Source organism: Podarcis cretensis (assembly GCF_951804945.1).
Source record: "Podarcis cretensis genome assembly, chromosome: 14".
In the NCBI taxonomy this organism is placed as follows: domain Eukaryota; kingdom Metazoa; phylum Chordata; class Lepidosauria; order Squamata; family Lacertidae; genus Podarcis; species Podarcis cretensis.
The window spans coordinates 27,051,389-27,068,339 of NC_137183.1; the positions used below are offsets into that span (position 1 = coordinate 27,051,389).

At 47.5% G+C, this 16,951-nt stretch overlaps 1 protein-coding gene across 7 annotated transcripts in view; it reads right to left on the minus strand.

The window, feature by feature from the left end:
• Positions 1–16,951, minus strand: part of MEGF11 (multiple EGF like domains 11) — a 349,752-nt gene that overhangs the window by 121,236 nt on the left and 211,565 nt on the right. For all 7 annotated transcript variants that reach the window (XM_079954213.1, XM_079954211.1, XM_079954210.1 and 4 more), the window contains 2 exons: positions 8,344–8,590; positions 6,885–7,005 (listed from right to left, as the gene is read on the minus strand). In XM_079954213.1, the coding sequence (XP_079810339.1) occupies positions 6,885–7,005; positions 8,344–8,590 (368 nt within the window). The remainder of the gene's footprint in view (positions 1–6,884; positions 7,006–8,343; positions 8,591–16,951) is intronic.

Below are 16,951 nucleotides of genomic sequence, written 5' to 3' on the forward strand. Positions count from 1 at the left end.
AGGGGTACCATTCATATGTTTGGCATGAAATCTTGGCTCCATTTGAGATTGCAAAAACCTAAAGGAGAACAGGCTCTGATGCTCACTGATATAAGGCTCCTTACTGTAGTTCAGTGTGTTTTAGAGTGGAACAATCTTTCTTTAGGAGCTTGTGATTTCTTAAAATTCAGAAGCGCTTTTCAAAACCTGAACAACTCAGGAATCAGCTTGAAAAATAAAGCAATTCTACTCCCTCATTCATCCATTTTGAACCTCTGCAAATAAGATGGGGAGAGAGCAGGGTGGGGGGTTTCAAGGTCCTGAAGGAGGAGTATCTTTTGTTGAAATGCATTGAACTACAACAAAGTTTTGCCTCAGTGAGCCTTGTTTTGTTCATTTGAGATGCCTTCCCCCTTTTTCTTGTGCTCCCTTTGAGATAAGCCTAATAATGCTGTCAGAGACAAGGAGAGTCAGTAGGGACTCGGTTTTTGAGGGTAGCCCCAAGCAATGCAGCCGGAGAGAGCCCCATAACTGTTCTGCGGAGAGTTGGAGACAGAGTTGCCTGACAATGGACATGAACAGAGGGAATTAACAAAGGGGATGCTTGCACTCTAGGCAGTGTCCAACTTAGCCAGAACATGCTTCAACTTAGAGCAGCCTTTGTCAACCAGGTGCGCTTTAGATGTTTTGGAGCGCACCGCCATCAGCCAGAGCCGGCACAGTCCATGCTGGTTGAAGCTGGTGGGAGCTGATCCTCCAAATCACATAAAGGTAAAGGTAAAGGGAACCCTGAACCATTAGGTCCAGTCATGGCCGACTCTGGGGTTGCGGCGCTCATCTCGCTTTATTGGCCGAGGGAGCCGGCGTACAGCTTCCGGGTCATGTGGCCAGCATGACTAAGCCGCTTCTGGCGAACCAGAGCAGAACACGGAAACGCCGTTTACCTTCCCGCCAGAGTGGTACCTATTTATCTACTTGCACTTTGACGTGCTTTCAAACTGCTAGGTTGGCAGGAGCAGGGGCTGAACAACAGGAGCTCACCCCGTTGCAGGGATTCGAACTGCCAACCTTCTGATCGGCAAGTCCTAGGCTCTGTGGTTTAACCCACAGTGCCACCCGCGTCAGAATTGTAGAGTTGGAAGCGTCACCTATTCCATCCCCCAGCAATCCAGGAGTCTTGTTGTCTGGCATGGGGCTTGAACCTACAACCCTGAGATTAAGAGTCTTGTGCTCCACCAACTGAGCTATTCCACAGGATGCCAAGTTGGCAAAGGCTCTAAGAAATAAGAAGAGCCTGATGGCCCATCTAGTCCAGCATCCTGTTCTCACAATGGCCAACCAGATGCCTCTGGAAAGCAAGCAAGCAGGACCCGAGTGCAATGGGGCTCTTTCCTCCTGTAGCTTCCAGCAACTGCTTTTCAGAAGCATCATTGCCTTTGACCGTGGGGCAGAGCATAGTCATTGTGGCTGGTGGCCACTGGTAGCCTTCTCCTTGCATGCCACTGCAATAGATCATTACAGTTAACAGTAACAGATTATGGTAAAGCAGAAGTGGCCAGCTTAGTGGGGCAGAGGCATAGAGCATTGTCGCATCTCTCCTGGGTGGGGTTTGGTGGGGAGGCAAGATTGTGGCTGTGCAGACACACCACCAGCAGTGTCAGACTGGCTCTGTTGCTGCATCCGATCCAAATCCTGCTCGGCTCCATCCGGGGAAGCTGCAGTGATCCCTGTGCCACACAGAGTGGCTCTTGTTTCCACCACACTGCCTGCTACTGCTGTAAAGCTGGATTTCCTGCTAGATTCTTCGTCCTACCGAGCAGGCACACTATCTGAGAACAGGAGCAATGCTATCTTTAAAAGGAGGGAACTGAAGGGTAGGGAGGAGGAAAGAGACAGAGAGCGCACGCTGATCTTCCTTTTCAATCTCCTGCTTCAACTGGGAACTTGATTCCTCAGGGAGCAAATCTCTTGGCAGAGCTGCATTTCATCATACGCACCCCAGGGGAGCGTAGAAACTGCTGTTCTCTTGCGATGGTTTCTGGTCCCAGGTGAAATCAAGTTGGAGTCGATGTATATTAATAAACCTGAAGTTGCAAATGTCTTCAAGGAATACTGGTGCATGCATAGTGTGTATTATACACATGCCCAAAGCACGCTAAATGTGCATTCAAAATGTCTACAGCCAAAGACAGGCCTTCTGCGGAACACAAGGCCACGAGGACAGTAGCACCTTCTTTCCGTTTCTCCATTCCTGGCTTGCTGCAGCCAGAACTGTCCTCCAAACATCAAGGGTTAAAAACACAAAGCAAGAAAAGAATAAGCAAAAAGTTTCTCTCCCCCACACAGACACACACAGTGGCTGTGCAGAATCTTTTTCCTCTTTCATGAAAGCCCTGGAGAGGCCCTTTAAACTTAAAATCCCAACATTTGCAAGTGGAGTGCTTTTGCTTCTAACTGCCTCTGCTTCCCCCAGAGCTCCTGCTCTGCCTCTTTCAGAGTGTGCATGTCTGTGTATGTGTGTTTTAAACTCAGCTCAGTTCAAAAGCAGGCACAGTTAACTGCAGGTTTGTCCCCGGGGAACAGAACAGCCAAGGATAGGGTTTTCAAGAAGCACCCCTGGCCTTTGGAATGCATCTCTCTGTTTCTTCCAGGCAGCATCAGTGCAGACAGCCTCATTTACGGTCCACCCACCAACTGAGTAGAATAGAATTTCTACAGCTTACACACCCCCCCACACGGTAGTGCACTTTTAACAGTCTCCCTGGCTGTACTTGTGCGGGCACACACCAGCAGGTCATATTGCACCGCGAGCTTCAGGGTGATGTGCAGCTTATCTGCTTGATGGTGCGGCACCATAGGTCCACTGCACATGGCTTAACATCCATGCTCAGGCAAGCCACAGAATCCAGACCACAGGCTGGCATCATCAGTTGTGCTGGATTCAATTATTCAGTACCCACTTGCTTTCTGTATTTAGCAGTTTATGACACAGCCTCAACAATGCCCTTCTGTAAGCTGTATTGCCCCCCTATGCTCCTTTGTGAGGAAATGTGGGATATACATATATGAATTTAATAAATAAAGAAAAGAAACATTGCCTCCAGTTGTTATGCACCTTCTTCCTGCACTTTTTTAATTGCAACTCTGTCGTTTGTATTATTATGCTGCTGTTTAATATCATTTAAATATATTGCAAGAAATTTGCCTGGGGATTATTGTAGTTTCCCTGGGGTTACAGCAGTTACAGGCATGGGAAAATGTGATGGTGTCAGGTGAGGGAACAGGAAGGGTCAGACATTTAAAATCCACCCCTGCTCCAGTCCATCTTCCAACCCAAATACTGTAACCTAAGCTGTCCTAGCAATTTGCCCTCTGGCAATGAGGTGCTGTTACTCAGTGTCTGTACAAAAGAAAACAATTGCTACCCAAAACTTGATTGTGAACACAGAAACATAGGAAGCTGCCTTATACCAAGAGAGATGGGGCAGGGCGCCTGGAGATGGGGATTTCGACCCTAACTACTGGAAAGAAATGAATCATCTGGAGCATGCGGATGTTTTTCATACTACTTTTTTGATATTTGTATTAGGCATTCTCCTGCCAACCTAGCAGTTCGAAAGCACATCAAAGTGCAAGTAGATCAATAGGTAAATGGCGTTTCCGTGTGCTACTCTGGTTCGCCAGAAACGGCTTAGTCATGCTGGCCACATGACCCGGAAGCTGTAGGCTGGCTCCCTTGGCCAATAAAGCGAGATGAGCGCCACAACCCCAGAGTCGGCCACGACTGGACCTAATGGTCAGGGGTCTGCACACACACGAGTTGCGATTTGGCGCTTCTGTGCATAGCGCAATTTAGTGCTTCTGCGCATGCGCAACTGCCAAAACCCGGAAGTAACCTGTTCCGGTACTTCCGGGTTTTGGCGGTTCGCAACCCGAAAAAAACGCAACCTGAAGCGTCTGTAACCCGAGGTATGACTGTATTTCTATTGTTTTATACAAATGTGTTCTGATTGGGGGTTTTTTTGCATTTATTTCCAATTGTTTCTCATCTGCACTTTTTTGAGTGGCTATACTTAATTGTTCACTTTGGGCACCATGTTGTGGGAAGGTGTCAGACAAACAAACAGACGATGGAGGTGGTGATGCCAGCATTGCAGAGGGTTGGGCTACATGACATTTTGGGTCTGTTCCAACTCTTTCATTCTGTGATTGCGCAATGATGACGGTGGTGATATAGGCCTGACTAAACACAGCTGAGAGCTTATTATGAAACCAACTTTGTGATGGTGGCAAAACACAACAGAACATAACCAATGGGTTGGGTCCAGCAAAGTTCTGCTTAGAGTAGTCTCACTGACATTAAGGGGGCTAAATTAGACCATTCATTTCAGTGGATCTACTATGAATAAAAAATAATAATAATATTCTTTTAGTTATATCCCGCCCTCCCCAGCCAAAGCTGGGTTGAGAGCGGCTAACAACAGTAAAATAATACAGCATTCTAAAATCAATTCATTATAAAATCAGTTCAAATCAAATTAATCGCAATCATTGGGCTAGAGAATTACCAAAGGAGGGGGTCAGGCTGTGCCTTGGCCAAAGGCCTGGTGGAACAGCTCTGTCTTGCAGACCCTGCGGAAGGATGTCAAGTCCCGCAGGGCCCTAGTCTCTTGTGACAGAGTGTTCCACCAGATCGGAGCCACAGCCGAAAAAGCCCAGGCTCTGGTTGAGGCCAGCCTAACCTCTCTGTGGCCCGAGACCTCCAAGGTGGGGCATACCGTGGGGCATACCAGGAGAGGCGGTCCCGTAGGTACGAGGGTCCTAGGCCGTATAAGGCTTTAAAGGTTAAAACCAGCACCTTAAACCTGATCCTGTACTCCACCGGGAGCCAGTGCAGCTGGTATAGCACCGGGTGAATGTGATCCCACAGTGAGGACCCCGTAAGGAGTCTCACTGCGGCATTCTGCACCCGCTGGAGTTTCTGGGTCAGTCTCAAGGGCAGCCCCAAGTAGAGCGAGTTACAATAATCCAGTCTGGAGGTGACCGTCGCGTGGATCACAGTGGCTAGGTCAGGGCGAGAGAGGTAAGGAGCCAACTGCTTAGGATTCTGGATAGCTCAGTCAATAAAGCATGAGACACTTAATCTCAGGGCCATGGGTTTGAGCTCCACATTGGGCAAAAGATTCCTGCATTGCAGGGGGGTTGGACTACTGTAAATAACCCTTGCGGTCCCTTCCAACTCTAAAATTCTATGAATCTATGAGTCTATGATTCTATGGCTAACACTATACACAATCCAATGCTTCTCTACTAGCCTTGCATCCTGGGGAGCAACCCTAATTGTAATGGTGGCAGTCCTACCATTCGGCACTCTCTCCAACCTTCCAAAATTCACCAGAGGATCCATGGGGAGAAGAAGAGTGAACAGTTCAGCACATTCCTGCCATAGCCCAGAGCTTGTCACGATTGTTCCAGCATGGACCTGGTGGCTCCTCACTCCCCACCCCCATGTAATCCAAAGCTTCCAGCCATCTTCATAGCCTTTCATGGTATTAACCAGGAAGGATCCCCAGAGTCTGTCTGACACCCCTTCCCCTGCCTTTCCCTTTCTCTGCCCGATTCCAGCAGCAGGACTTGCCAACAGGCTAATTGTCAAATGATGGAATGATGCCAGGGAACGGCGCGCAGCTGAATGAAGCCTTGGCTAATCCAGAGGGAGTTAATTATCACATTATTGATACAGATTTAGATTTGGAAAAGGGGGAGAGAAAAAAGAGCACAGCCTTTCCCCACCCTCCTCCCTTGACACACAGAATTAAAGGTGCGAGTAATAATGCGCTGCCTCGAAGCCAATCCCCGGCAGCCCCTCTTAACACAAGTAAAATTATGCCAGAAATGAGCAAGATTATGAGAGCGGGAGGGAAAGAATTGCATTGACCTCTGTAGCAGACCTCCTTCTGACACAGTGCAAACACTCCCCAGAGTCTCTGGGTTGCAGCATTCATGCCTTCCCTTTCTGTGACTTTGGATGCCTCTTGTTCTCATCCATCTCGTTTGAATCTTGCTCTTCCTCCCAGGAGCTCATTGGTGGCCTAAGAGCCTCCACCCCACATTGACCACATTTTATAGTTAGGCTAAGAGATTATGGGCTGTGGCAGGATCACCTGGGGAGTTTCATGGCTGAGGGCAAATGGAAGCCAGATCTCCCTGATACAGAGCCACATGCTTCATCTCATTGTTAGGCTCAGGTAGAAGCAAAAAGTGTGATTAGTTTATCTTTCTCATAAATCATAGAATGACAAATTGTAGAGTTGGAAGGGGTCCAAAGGGTCATCTACTCCAAACCCCTGCAATGACATGGAACTCAGCCCCAGCTAATAACAACAACAACAACAACAACAACAACAACAACAACAACAGTTGTTAGAAGGCCCCTTTCCCTTCAGAGAGCTACATTTCCCAGCATATTCTGGGAAATACAGTCTTTTAAGCCACTCAGGGAATAGCAGTTCTATGAGGGGAACAACTCTCAGCAGCCTTAACAAGCTACAGCTCCCAGGATTCTTTGGGGGAAGCCATGACTGTTAAAGTGGCATCATGCTGCTTTAAATGTATGGCGTGGATGGAGCATCAGCTCACGCTAGTCACTCCGCACATCTCTTGAGCCTCACTGTCAGTTCAGTGAGTCTGGTGCTCATCCTGGAAAACAGTCCAACAGATCTCTGGGGAGCACTGCCTATTAGAATATGAGACTGGATGCCATATTTTAAAAGGCACTTACTGAATCTATCTTGTGCAAATGGCTTGGAGAGGCGTTATGCAAAGCTTAACCCCACCAACATTTATGTGCACTAAAGTATGTTCCAAGGGGTGCATGACTGCGACTGTAGTCCAATGTTACATACCATCCATCCTGGGGGACAGGCACACTCTCCAGTGACGTGGTGGCAGGTCCCCCCATTCTGGCATGGGCACCGCTGCTCACACTGTGCTCCATGGCTGCCGGGAGGACAATGCTCTTCGCAGCTTCACAGGTGTTGTCGGAAGCGAGGAGGGACGGACACCAAAATGAAACACAAAACAGACACGGAAACAATTTATATCAGGAAGCTACAAGAGGGCAGCACTGTTGCAGGAGCGCCTACACAAATAATCAAACACTCAGCAAATTCCAATCGACGGCATCAATGGTAAAACGGTAAAATGTAGCTATCCGATATTTATTGCTCCAAACAACATTGCTTTTGTTTCAGATCCTTTATTCGTTTTAAGAGCCCTTCACTCAGTAAGATAACCTGTGGTTCATGGGAGATAAAAGTATTTCCACAAGGAGAAGGTTCAGTTGTACACTGGGCAAGTGGTATGGCAAGCTGGGTGGAAGTTATGTGCTGAACTCCCCAAACTCAACAAACATTTGCAATACAGTATGATGCAATACAGGGGACGCGGGTGGCGCTGTGGGTTAAACTACAGAGCCTAGGACTTGCCGATAGAAGGTTGCCGATTCGAATCCCTGCGATGGGGTGAGCTCCCGTTGCTCGGTCCTTGCTCCTGCCAACCTAGCAGTTTGAAAGCACGTCAAAGTGCAAGTAGATAAATAGGTACCACTCTGGCGGGAAGGTAAATGGCGTTTCCATGTGCTGCTCTGGTTCACCAGAAGCGGTTTAGTCATGCTGGCCACATGACCCGGAAGCTGTACGCCGGCTCCATCGGCCAATAAAGCGAGATGAGCGCCGCGACCCCAGAGTCGGCCACGACTGGACCTAATGGCCAGGCGTCCCCCTTACCTTTACCTTATGATCGCCTCTTACGCAAGGTTTGGTTCGAAGGGTTCCCACATATACATGAAAATCGTGCATGCCACACAGATGGTCTGCGAGGGAAACATGTTCACTATGTGATGGTGAGCTTTGCTGCCTTGGTGGGTCACAAGTTGCACAGGGCTTCTCTCCAAAAGAAGGAATCCTAATTGGGCACATTTCAGACAACTGTGACACTAATATTTAAAGCATTATGATGCCCCTTCAAACAGTCATGGCTTCCTACAAACAATTCTGGGAGCTGTAGTTTGCCAAGGGTGCAGAGAGTTGCTAGGAGACCCCTCTTCTCCTCACAGAACTACAATTCCCAAAGTTCCCTGCAAAGGGTGGTCGATGGTTTGACTACTCTCCGAACTGTAGCTCTGGGAGGGGGAACAGAGGCCTCCTAACAACTCTCAAACTACAGCTCCCAGAATTCCTTGGGGCAAGCCGTGGCTGCTTAAAGTGGTATCACAGTGCTTCAAATGTACAGTGAGAATGTGGTCCTAAGAGAAAGCAACTGCCGCAAAGCCCGCATGTAAAAGGTACCCAGCACTCAACTTACAAGACACCTGTGTATCCAGGAGCACAGTGGCACTCCCCGGTCTTATGGTCACAGGTGGCCCCATTGTGACACTGGCACTTCAGCTGGCAGCCTTTGCCGTAACTTCCTGGGTCGCACAAGTCCTCACAGCGCCATCCTTTGTATCCAGTCGCACAGACGCAGGCACCAGTGATGGGGTTGCAAAGCGCTTCGTTCTGGCACTGGCAGCGGTTGCTGCAGTGAGGACCCCAGTGGTCACTATCACAGCCTGGAAGCAGAAGGAGAAACACATGCTCATTTAGCAGAAGAACACATCACATTTGTGGCACTTCATGTGATCCCCTGGAAGGTTAGGAACAGAAGAAAAGTTGAAGCATTCCCCACATCAAACACACACATACACATATGTAGAAATTATAGCCGAAATTCTTCAGAAGGTATTTCCTGAGCTTTTTAGCTGTTGTAAGAAAAGGTTTTTTGGCTGTCTTTTGTGGTTGTTTTTCACTATTATAAGCTGTATTTTTTTTAAAAAAAAATGCTATGTTGCAAATCGCTGAGGAAATACTTTAGATGGGTATCTGCATACATTTAATAAATAGCATGAATATTTTTTTCCCCTCTCGCAACCTTCCTCTGCAGAATTTCATCTTCATTTTCTCCACTATTCCTTTTCTCTTTTTTTGTAGTGCCTCCACCCACACAAAGGCCTTGGAATGATGGCAGTATTGGAGCATCCTTTTAAAGCAAGACTTGGTGTGCTCCCTTGCGAGACTCTCCCTGTGGGACTGGTGCAATTGGAGACACAGGTGTCTCTTAAATGGCATGGGTCTGTTGCGAACAGCAAATGTAGTGCTGAGTTCTTGGTGATGGGATGGAGGTCATGCGTCCTGGCTCCTCCTCCTCCTCCTCTGCAGTTATCCAGCCCCCCCCCCCACCTTCTAGATGGTCAATGTCTTTCCCTGTTCCTGGGGAATATCTCCACTCCATGGATGGGGCAGGACATGGAGTCAGTGGCCCTGTTCATCTCCCTTCCCCAGTCTCTAAAGGCAAGGGAGTGGGGGCCCTCCCTCCCTCACAGGCTGTTCCCCACCAAAGGCATCCTTTGTGCCCCCTCCTCTTCTTCCTCATCATCTGAGAGTGGCTGCCACCCCAGCACTGTACCAATCAGGACTGAGGGGCTCATCACACACACACAAACACACACACATGCCCCTCAAAGGGAGAAAATATATTGAAAAGCTCACAGAGAATGATAGGCACTTGGGTATTTCTAAAGTAGGACTTTAGATCATGGACTGGGGCCATGTTGGCAGAGAGGATAGGGCACTCCAATCTCTGACTGGCTCTCAGGGCGATCGTGTCCCCTGGATTTACAGCAACAGAAAAAAAAGGAACAAGTCCTGGCAATACAACCACTACATCATGCATTGTTTTTACTGCATAGTAAACAGGGATGGATTTATCTCTTTTCCCTATGTAAGGGGATACAGGGATGAGAAAGAGAGGAGCTGTTGTCTCTGCCAATTTCAGACGCTCTCTCTCAAAAATAGACTTGTCTCTTAAACAGGGCTTGGTATGCAGCCAGGTTGACCAGGACTCTTGTCTGTTTAAGCCCGGGAAAAGTCTGTTTCCCCCTCTCATAATGTTAGAACTCATGGACATCCAATGAACCTGAATGTTGGAAGATTTAGGACAGATAAAAATACCGTATTTTTCGCTCTATAAGATGCACTTTTCCCCTCCGAAAAAGTAAGGGGAAATGTGTGTGCGTCTTATGGAGCGAATGCAGGCTATGCAGCTATCCCAGAAGCCAAAACAGGAAGAGGGACCGCTGCTTTCGCTGCCCCACAATCCCTCTTGCTGTTCTGGCTTCTGAGATTCAGAATATTTTTTTTTCTTGTTTTACTCCTCCAAAAACTAGGTGCGTCTTATGGTCTGGTGCGTCTTATAGAGCAAAAAATACGGCAAGTATTTCTTCACACAGCGAATAGTCAAACCATACAACTCACTTACCGAGGAGACAACTGTCTTCCCCAGGAGACAGTGATGGCCACCGACTTGGATGGCTTTAAAAGGGGATTAGCCAAATTCATGGAGAAAGTAATCAATGGTTACTAGCCACAAGGGCTATGCTCTGCCTCCACAATTGGAGGCAGCAATGCTTCTGAATTTATGGAGGCGGAGAGAGTGCTCTTGTGCTTGGGTCCTGCTAGAAGGTTTCCCATTGGGGCATCTGGCTGACCACTGTGAGAACAGGATTCTGGACTAAATGGGTCATTGGCCTGATCCAGCAGGCTCTTCTTATGTTAAGGCTGGGCACAGAAAACAGCAGTAAGGGAGGTGATGCCTCTGAGCATAAGCAAAGTGACTTGCCAGGGAATGACCACAAGCAGCCACAGGCTCCCAGGAAATCAACATTTAGTTTCTGCATTTAGAAACTAAACATTGGTGCCGGACTCCTTATCAGACATCTGGACAAATCTTTCAATCAATTGAGTTAACCCAGTGAGATAGCATCATTAGCACTCTTAAAAGAAAAAAGAAAAACACATCACCAGAATTCTTCCTCCAGAGACCATGTAAATAAGGAAGCAACATTCACTACAGCAAAACCAAATCTGAGTATCTTTAAAGGCTCTGGCTTAATTTGACCTTATTTCAGGGTCTCTCTCTCCCTCTCTGCACGTGACAAAATCCATACTCTTATATGATGTGTCAGGGGAGCATTATAAATATTCCATCAAAGGTAAAGAGAAGGAAGGGAGAATTCTTGGCTCAACCTGAAAGCCAAGAGAGCCAAATCCTCTCCTCCTTTTGCACCACAAGGCACCCTGGAGCTGCCCGATTTATTTCTAATTTACATCCAGATGAGCAGGAGGTAGAAAGGAGAGGATTCGGCCAGAATAATAAACCATTCCAGAACATTTGGAACATGCATTTTTTATCATTTAAATAAAATACTAATCTTGTAAGGCAGGGAGATAATGAATTGAACGGAGGAAGTTGAACCGGAGAAGAGGAGATGCCAGGAGCAGAGCACTTGGGGACAGCCATCATATCTCTCTCTTTGAGGAAGAGCTGCAGCTCGGTGGAAGAACACCCACTTTGTCTGCAGAAAGTCCTGGGTTCAATCCCAGAAAGCATTTCCAGGTACAACTGGAGAGACCCCTGGAAACCCTGAGGAGCTGCTGTCAATCAGTGCAGACACTACTGAGTGGTTTTGACTCTGTAAAAGGCCGCACCCCGCCCTCTGTATTAAAAGCAAACACCCAATAAAGTTACAGAGTACAAGATGCTGAAGTCTTGTCCAGCTATGAAAACCAGGCCTACTCTTTCTTCCTATTCTAAATTTCGCTCTTAGCATAGGAACAAAGAAAGCTACTCTATAATGATCCAGACTATCAGTCCATCTAGTGTTGTCTACACTGACTGGCAGTGGCTGTCCCAAGAAGTGGTCTCTCCCAGTTCTACCTGGAGTTGCTGGGAATTGAACTGTGACCTTCTGCACTCAGAGCATGTACTCTTATCCCTGAACTATGGCTCTTACCCCAAACAAACAGGAAACACACTGAACAAATTTGTAAAAGATGCTTTCATTCCGGATTGCCCTGAACGAGCCATGAGTGTGTCTTCCAACTCTTCTAGGAACACAGGAATGTGCCTTACACTGAGTCAGGCCACTGGTCCATCCAGCTAAGTATTGCCTGGACTAGCTGGCAGAAGCTCCCAGGGTTTCAGCCAGTCTCTCACAGCCCTACTTGGAGCTGCTGGGGCCTTAGGCATTTCTGCATGCAATCTGCCACTCAGCAATGGCCCTTCCTTATCTCACAAGGCCACAATTGCTCCCTGGTCCACCTCCTTTACTGAGTGTAGAGGAAAAACACTGAAAGGAGGGTTCCGTCGCCGCCACCACCACAAATGCTGAAATGGGGTCATAAGAGAGGCATTTCAAAACTTGAAACAATTATTCCGATGGTGCTTTTCCACATTTGCTTTCTGTAATGCCTGGCTCCCCTGTTGGGAGTTCACACCCGTGAGAACAGCATTTGCACAAAGCACGTGCGGCTAGCACTGAACCTGCAAAACGCAACGCGGGGAATGCAAAGCTTCCTCCCATCACCCCTATCGCATGTGGGAAGCATCTGTCAACATTTCAACTCCCACGTTAGAGCAAGACAGCATAGCAGCTTCAGTTGCATCGCAGGGCGACGTTGGCTGCGGTCCACTTCACAGCCACAGTTCAGCTTGGCTCCATTGAACACCGTTGGCAAGAGAAACACAGGACAGGGGACTGCTTAAACAAGTTGCAATAACAAGAGGCTGAGAAACCCACTTCCATGCAGGCTGTTCCTCCCACTCCACTGTGGGCTCCAGCCAAGTCTATGAAATGACTTGTTCCCTTCATAAGATGCATCAAAATCACACCAGTTACTTTTTTTGGTTGGAGCAATGCACTGGTTATCTTTATGCAGCTGAAACTCAGCCCCCAAAGCTTATCATGATAAAACAGCAACAACACAACTGCTTATTCAAACAAGCTTTCCACAGGAATCATAGACTTGCAGAGTTGGAAGGGACCCAAATGGTCTTCAAGCCCTTCCAATGAGCCTGATGTGCCTTCTCAGTATCTTCTCAAGAGACCCAGAGTTATGGCAAAATGTACAAATTATGGGCGATGAACTTTTTCTGTTGAGGCCCACGTGCCCTTGGGGATAATCTGTTGGGAGCCAGATGTCAGAGATGGGCAGGGCTAGAGCCACCTCCATCTCTCTCTTGAGGTCTTCACCGCCCCACATTCTCTTTCTCTCTTAAGGTCATCATCACCCACCCACACTCTTTGAATCGTATTTGCACACACCATCCATCCATCCATCCATCCATCAATCCATCCATCCAATGAATGTCTACCAGGTACTCTCAAATATTTACCCCTCGCAGGGAGTTGCAATCCCAAAAAACTGTAGGAATCTGCCCTTCACAGAGTAGACAGTTGGTCCATCTAGCACTATATTGCTGACACTGACAGGCAGTGTGTTTCTGATGTGGGACATCCAGACATCGCCTACCTGGAGATGCTGGGGACTGAATCTGGGACCTTCTGTATGCAAAGCAGATACTCCTATGCTGAGCTATGTCCTTATGAAGGTGATTCACATGGAAGATGGTGCAAGCTTGTTTTCTGCCACTCCAGAGGGGAGGACCCAATCCAAGGACTTCAAGTTACAAGAAAAGAGATTCTGACCCAACACTGTTGTTGTTGTTTAGTCGTTTAGTCGTGTCCGACTCTTCGTGACCCCATGGACCAGAGCACACCAGGCACTCCTGTCTTAAACTACCTCCCCCAGTTTGGTCAAACTCATGTTGGTTGCTTCGAGAACACTATCCAACCATCTCGTCCTCTGTTGTCCCCTTCTCCTTGTGCCCTCCATCTTTCCCAACATCAGGGTCTTTTCCAGGGAGTCTTCTCTTCTCATCAGGTGGCCAAAGTATTAGAGCTTCAGCTTCACGATCTGTCCTTCCAGTGCGCACTCAGGGCTGATTTCCTTAAGAATGGAGAGGTTTGATCTTCTTGCAGTCCATGGGACTCTCAAGAGTCTCCTCCAGCACCATAATTCAAAAGCATGCATTCTTCGGCGATCAGCCTTCTTTATGGTTCAGCTTTCACTTCCATACATCACTACTGGGAAAACCATAGCTTTTACTGTATGGACCTTTGTTGGCAAGGTGATGTCTCTACTTTACCCAACATTAGGAAGAACTTTCTGACAGTAACAGCTGTTTGACAGTGGAACCGACTCCCTTGGAAGGTACTGGACTTTTCTTCATGGGAGGTTTTTAAGCAGAGGTTGGCTGGCCATCTGTCAGGGATTCTTTAGCTGTGATTCTTGCACTGCAGAGGGTTGGACTAGACCCTTGGAGTCCCATTCAACTCTGCATTTCTATTTTTCTAGCTTATTAACTCCCCATTCTAAGTTTGCCCCTCTCCTTGGGTGCTGGAGACCCAAACGGTTCTTCTCTATATAATGAAAGTAAGCAGAACCATACTCCTCTGAGAGTATGTTGGGATTATCTGCCCTCTCTTTTGGAGTTCTTTCCTTGGGCTTATAAGAAGTAAACAAGGTAATTGGGGGAGGGGGGGGGAGGAAATCATCAGTATTTGCCAGCTCCCTGCAAAAAGATAGATGATCACACAGCAGAGGAAGTTAATGCCATCTTCATTTTTCTAAAGAGACACAAGGATGTCCTTGGATCCTTGAGGGAACGATCCCACTGATTGTATCACAGCCAGGCAGTCTCTATCTGATAACACACATGGCTAATACAGTCACGATTTAATCTTGAAGAGCCATCTCATTAGCCACCAACTCTACTGAATGCAGTTGCTTAATTCAATTGTGGAACATCCAAAACCTCACAGTTCCTTTTCTTTTTTGTGCCATTTGGAAGAGACTTCTCTCTGACAAAGGTCTGTCCTGCAGAGTTCCATTTAAAATAATGTTCTAGCCAATTCCCCTCAGCGGTATTAATTCTTGTTCTTGGTCTAATAATGCAAATGGCAAAAAAAAAAAAAAATTGTAAAAAAAATTGAAGGGTTTTTTTTGTGTGTGCCTCTAATTGATAGAAACAAAGTTTGGGAACGCATGCAGATCCTGCTGGCCAATTCTCGAAAAGAAATTGTCATAGGAGACACATAAAAGATGAGCAAAAAAAACCAGTGATGGAAAGAAAACGACTGAAACACATCAAACAGGTTTCTTAAAAAAGATATTTTTAAATCAATGGCCACTTTGAGCATTATGGTGGGGAAAGGAATATCTGAAATCCCTGTGTTGTTGTTTAGTCGTTTAGTCGTGTCCGACTCTTCCTGACCCCATGGACCAGATCACGCCAGGCACTCCTGTCCTCCACTGCCCCCCGCAGCTTGGTCAGCCTCATGCTGGTAACCTCGAAAACACTGTCCAACCATCTCGTCCTCTGTCGTCCCCTTCTCCTTGTGCCCTCCATCTTTCCCAACATCAGGGTCTTCTCCAGGGAGTCTTCTCTTCTCATGAGGTGGCCAAAGTACTGGAGCCTCAGCTTCACAATCTGTCCTTCCAGTGAGCACTCAGGGCTGATTTCCTTCAGAATGGAGAGGTTTGATCTTCTTGCAGTCCATGGGACTCTCAAGAGTCTCCTCCAGCACCATAATTCAAAAGCATCAATTCTTCGGCAATCAGCCTTCTTTATGGTCCAGCTGTCACTTCCATACATCACTACTGGGAAAACCATAGCTTTAACTATACGGACCTTTGTTGGCAAGGTGATGTCTCTACTTCTCAAGATGCTGTCTAGGCCTGTCATTGCCCTTCTCCCAAGAAGCAGGCGTCTCTTTTAAAAGCTTTCTATGCTTTTAAAAGCTTTACCTCTCTTTTAAAAGCTTTCTATGACTTTTGTAGACATTACTGCCCTGCTGAACGAGTTTCCAGTTGCTTATCCAGCGGATTACTTCAAAGGCTGCTCCCCTCTCATCTCATACTGCGGCTCCTGCAGGGTATCTATGTTGGGATTCAGAACTTACTGGGTTAATTTTGTTCTGAGTTGTGCCTCCCATTCTGACGTGTGGAAGGAGGGAGGAGCTCTACTTGTTGTTCTCTCTTTGTCTCTGAGAGAGACGGACGCCATGAATGCTAGCAGTCCAGGAGAATCTGAGAAATGCTGAGCTGTAAATATTTGCTGCAATAAAGAACTGATGAATTTGGACACACAGTGCTTGGTGTGTTTGTCTGGATCTGAAGCAGACTGCAACAGTTTTGATCCGCTGTGTTTTTACTCTGCAAGGCGAAACCGGAGAGAAGGAGGGTCTGCGCAGCTTGTTGCTGGGAAGTGTGCCGGACCGCATTATACTGGGGCTAATTGGGGCCATAAAGCAATTAGCTGGCCAGTGTCAATTAAGATCTTATCACAGATCTCGTCACAGGTTATGGGGGACCTAATTACCGCTAATAAAACTGTTGCTGAGAGTCTGCCGGTGAGCTTTGAAGTCAGCTTTGTAGAGCTGGGAGGACGCTAGACGAAGCGGAGGTCTGCGTTCTGTGTTTTGCCTGATGCTGAGAGGCAGAGAGCTGAGAAAGCAGCTGAAGAATCGGGTGCCGGAGAGCTGACTGGTGATACGTGAGTAGCAGCTGGGGCCCCGGGGAAGAGGAGAGAATGGCAGACAGCCAGGTCCTTGAGGACGTTCCGCTTGAAAAGCTCACTTTAAGAAGTTGGGCAACATGGTCCAGAAGAGTAAGGGGTTGGTTTCTGGTTACTGGGCTTTGGGATGTAAGCCAGAAAGAGCCATTATCCCTGAATCCAGGTCCTGAAGGGACAGACATTACAGGCTTTGAGGCTGCGTTGCCTGAAGATAGCCAGCAGAGAATGCAAAGAGAGCTTGCTATGCTAAAAGCATGTGTACATGCATCGCTTTTGCCCAGTTTGGAGGGCGTAAAGTCAGCAAGGGCTGCCTGGGAGGTGCTGAGAAGTTTGTGTGAAACTTCAGCAGGAGGCCAGGGCCCTGGAGAAGTCATGGAGAGCCTGGAAATGGCTGTAGCCCCAGTCCCTGAGGTGCAAGTCGGGGGGGCTGAGAATTCCAAAGGCAAGTTTCAAAAGT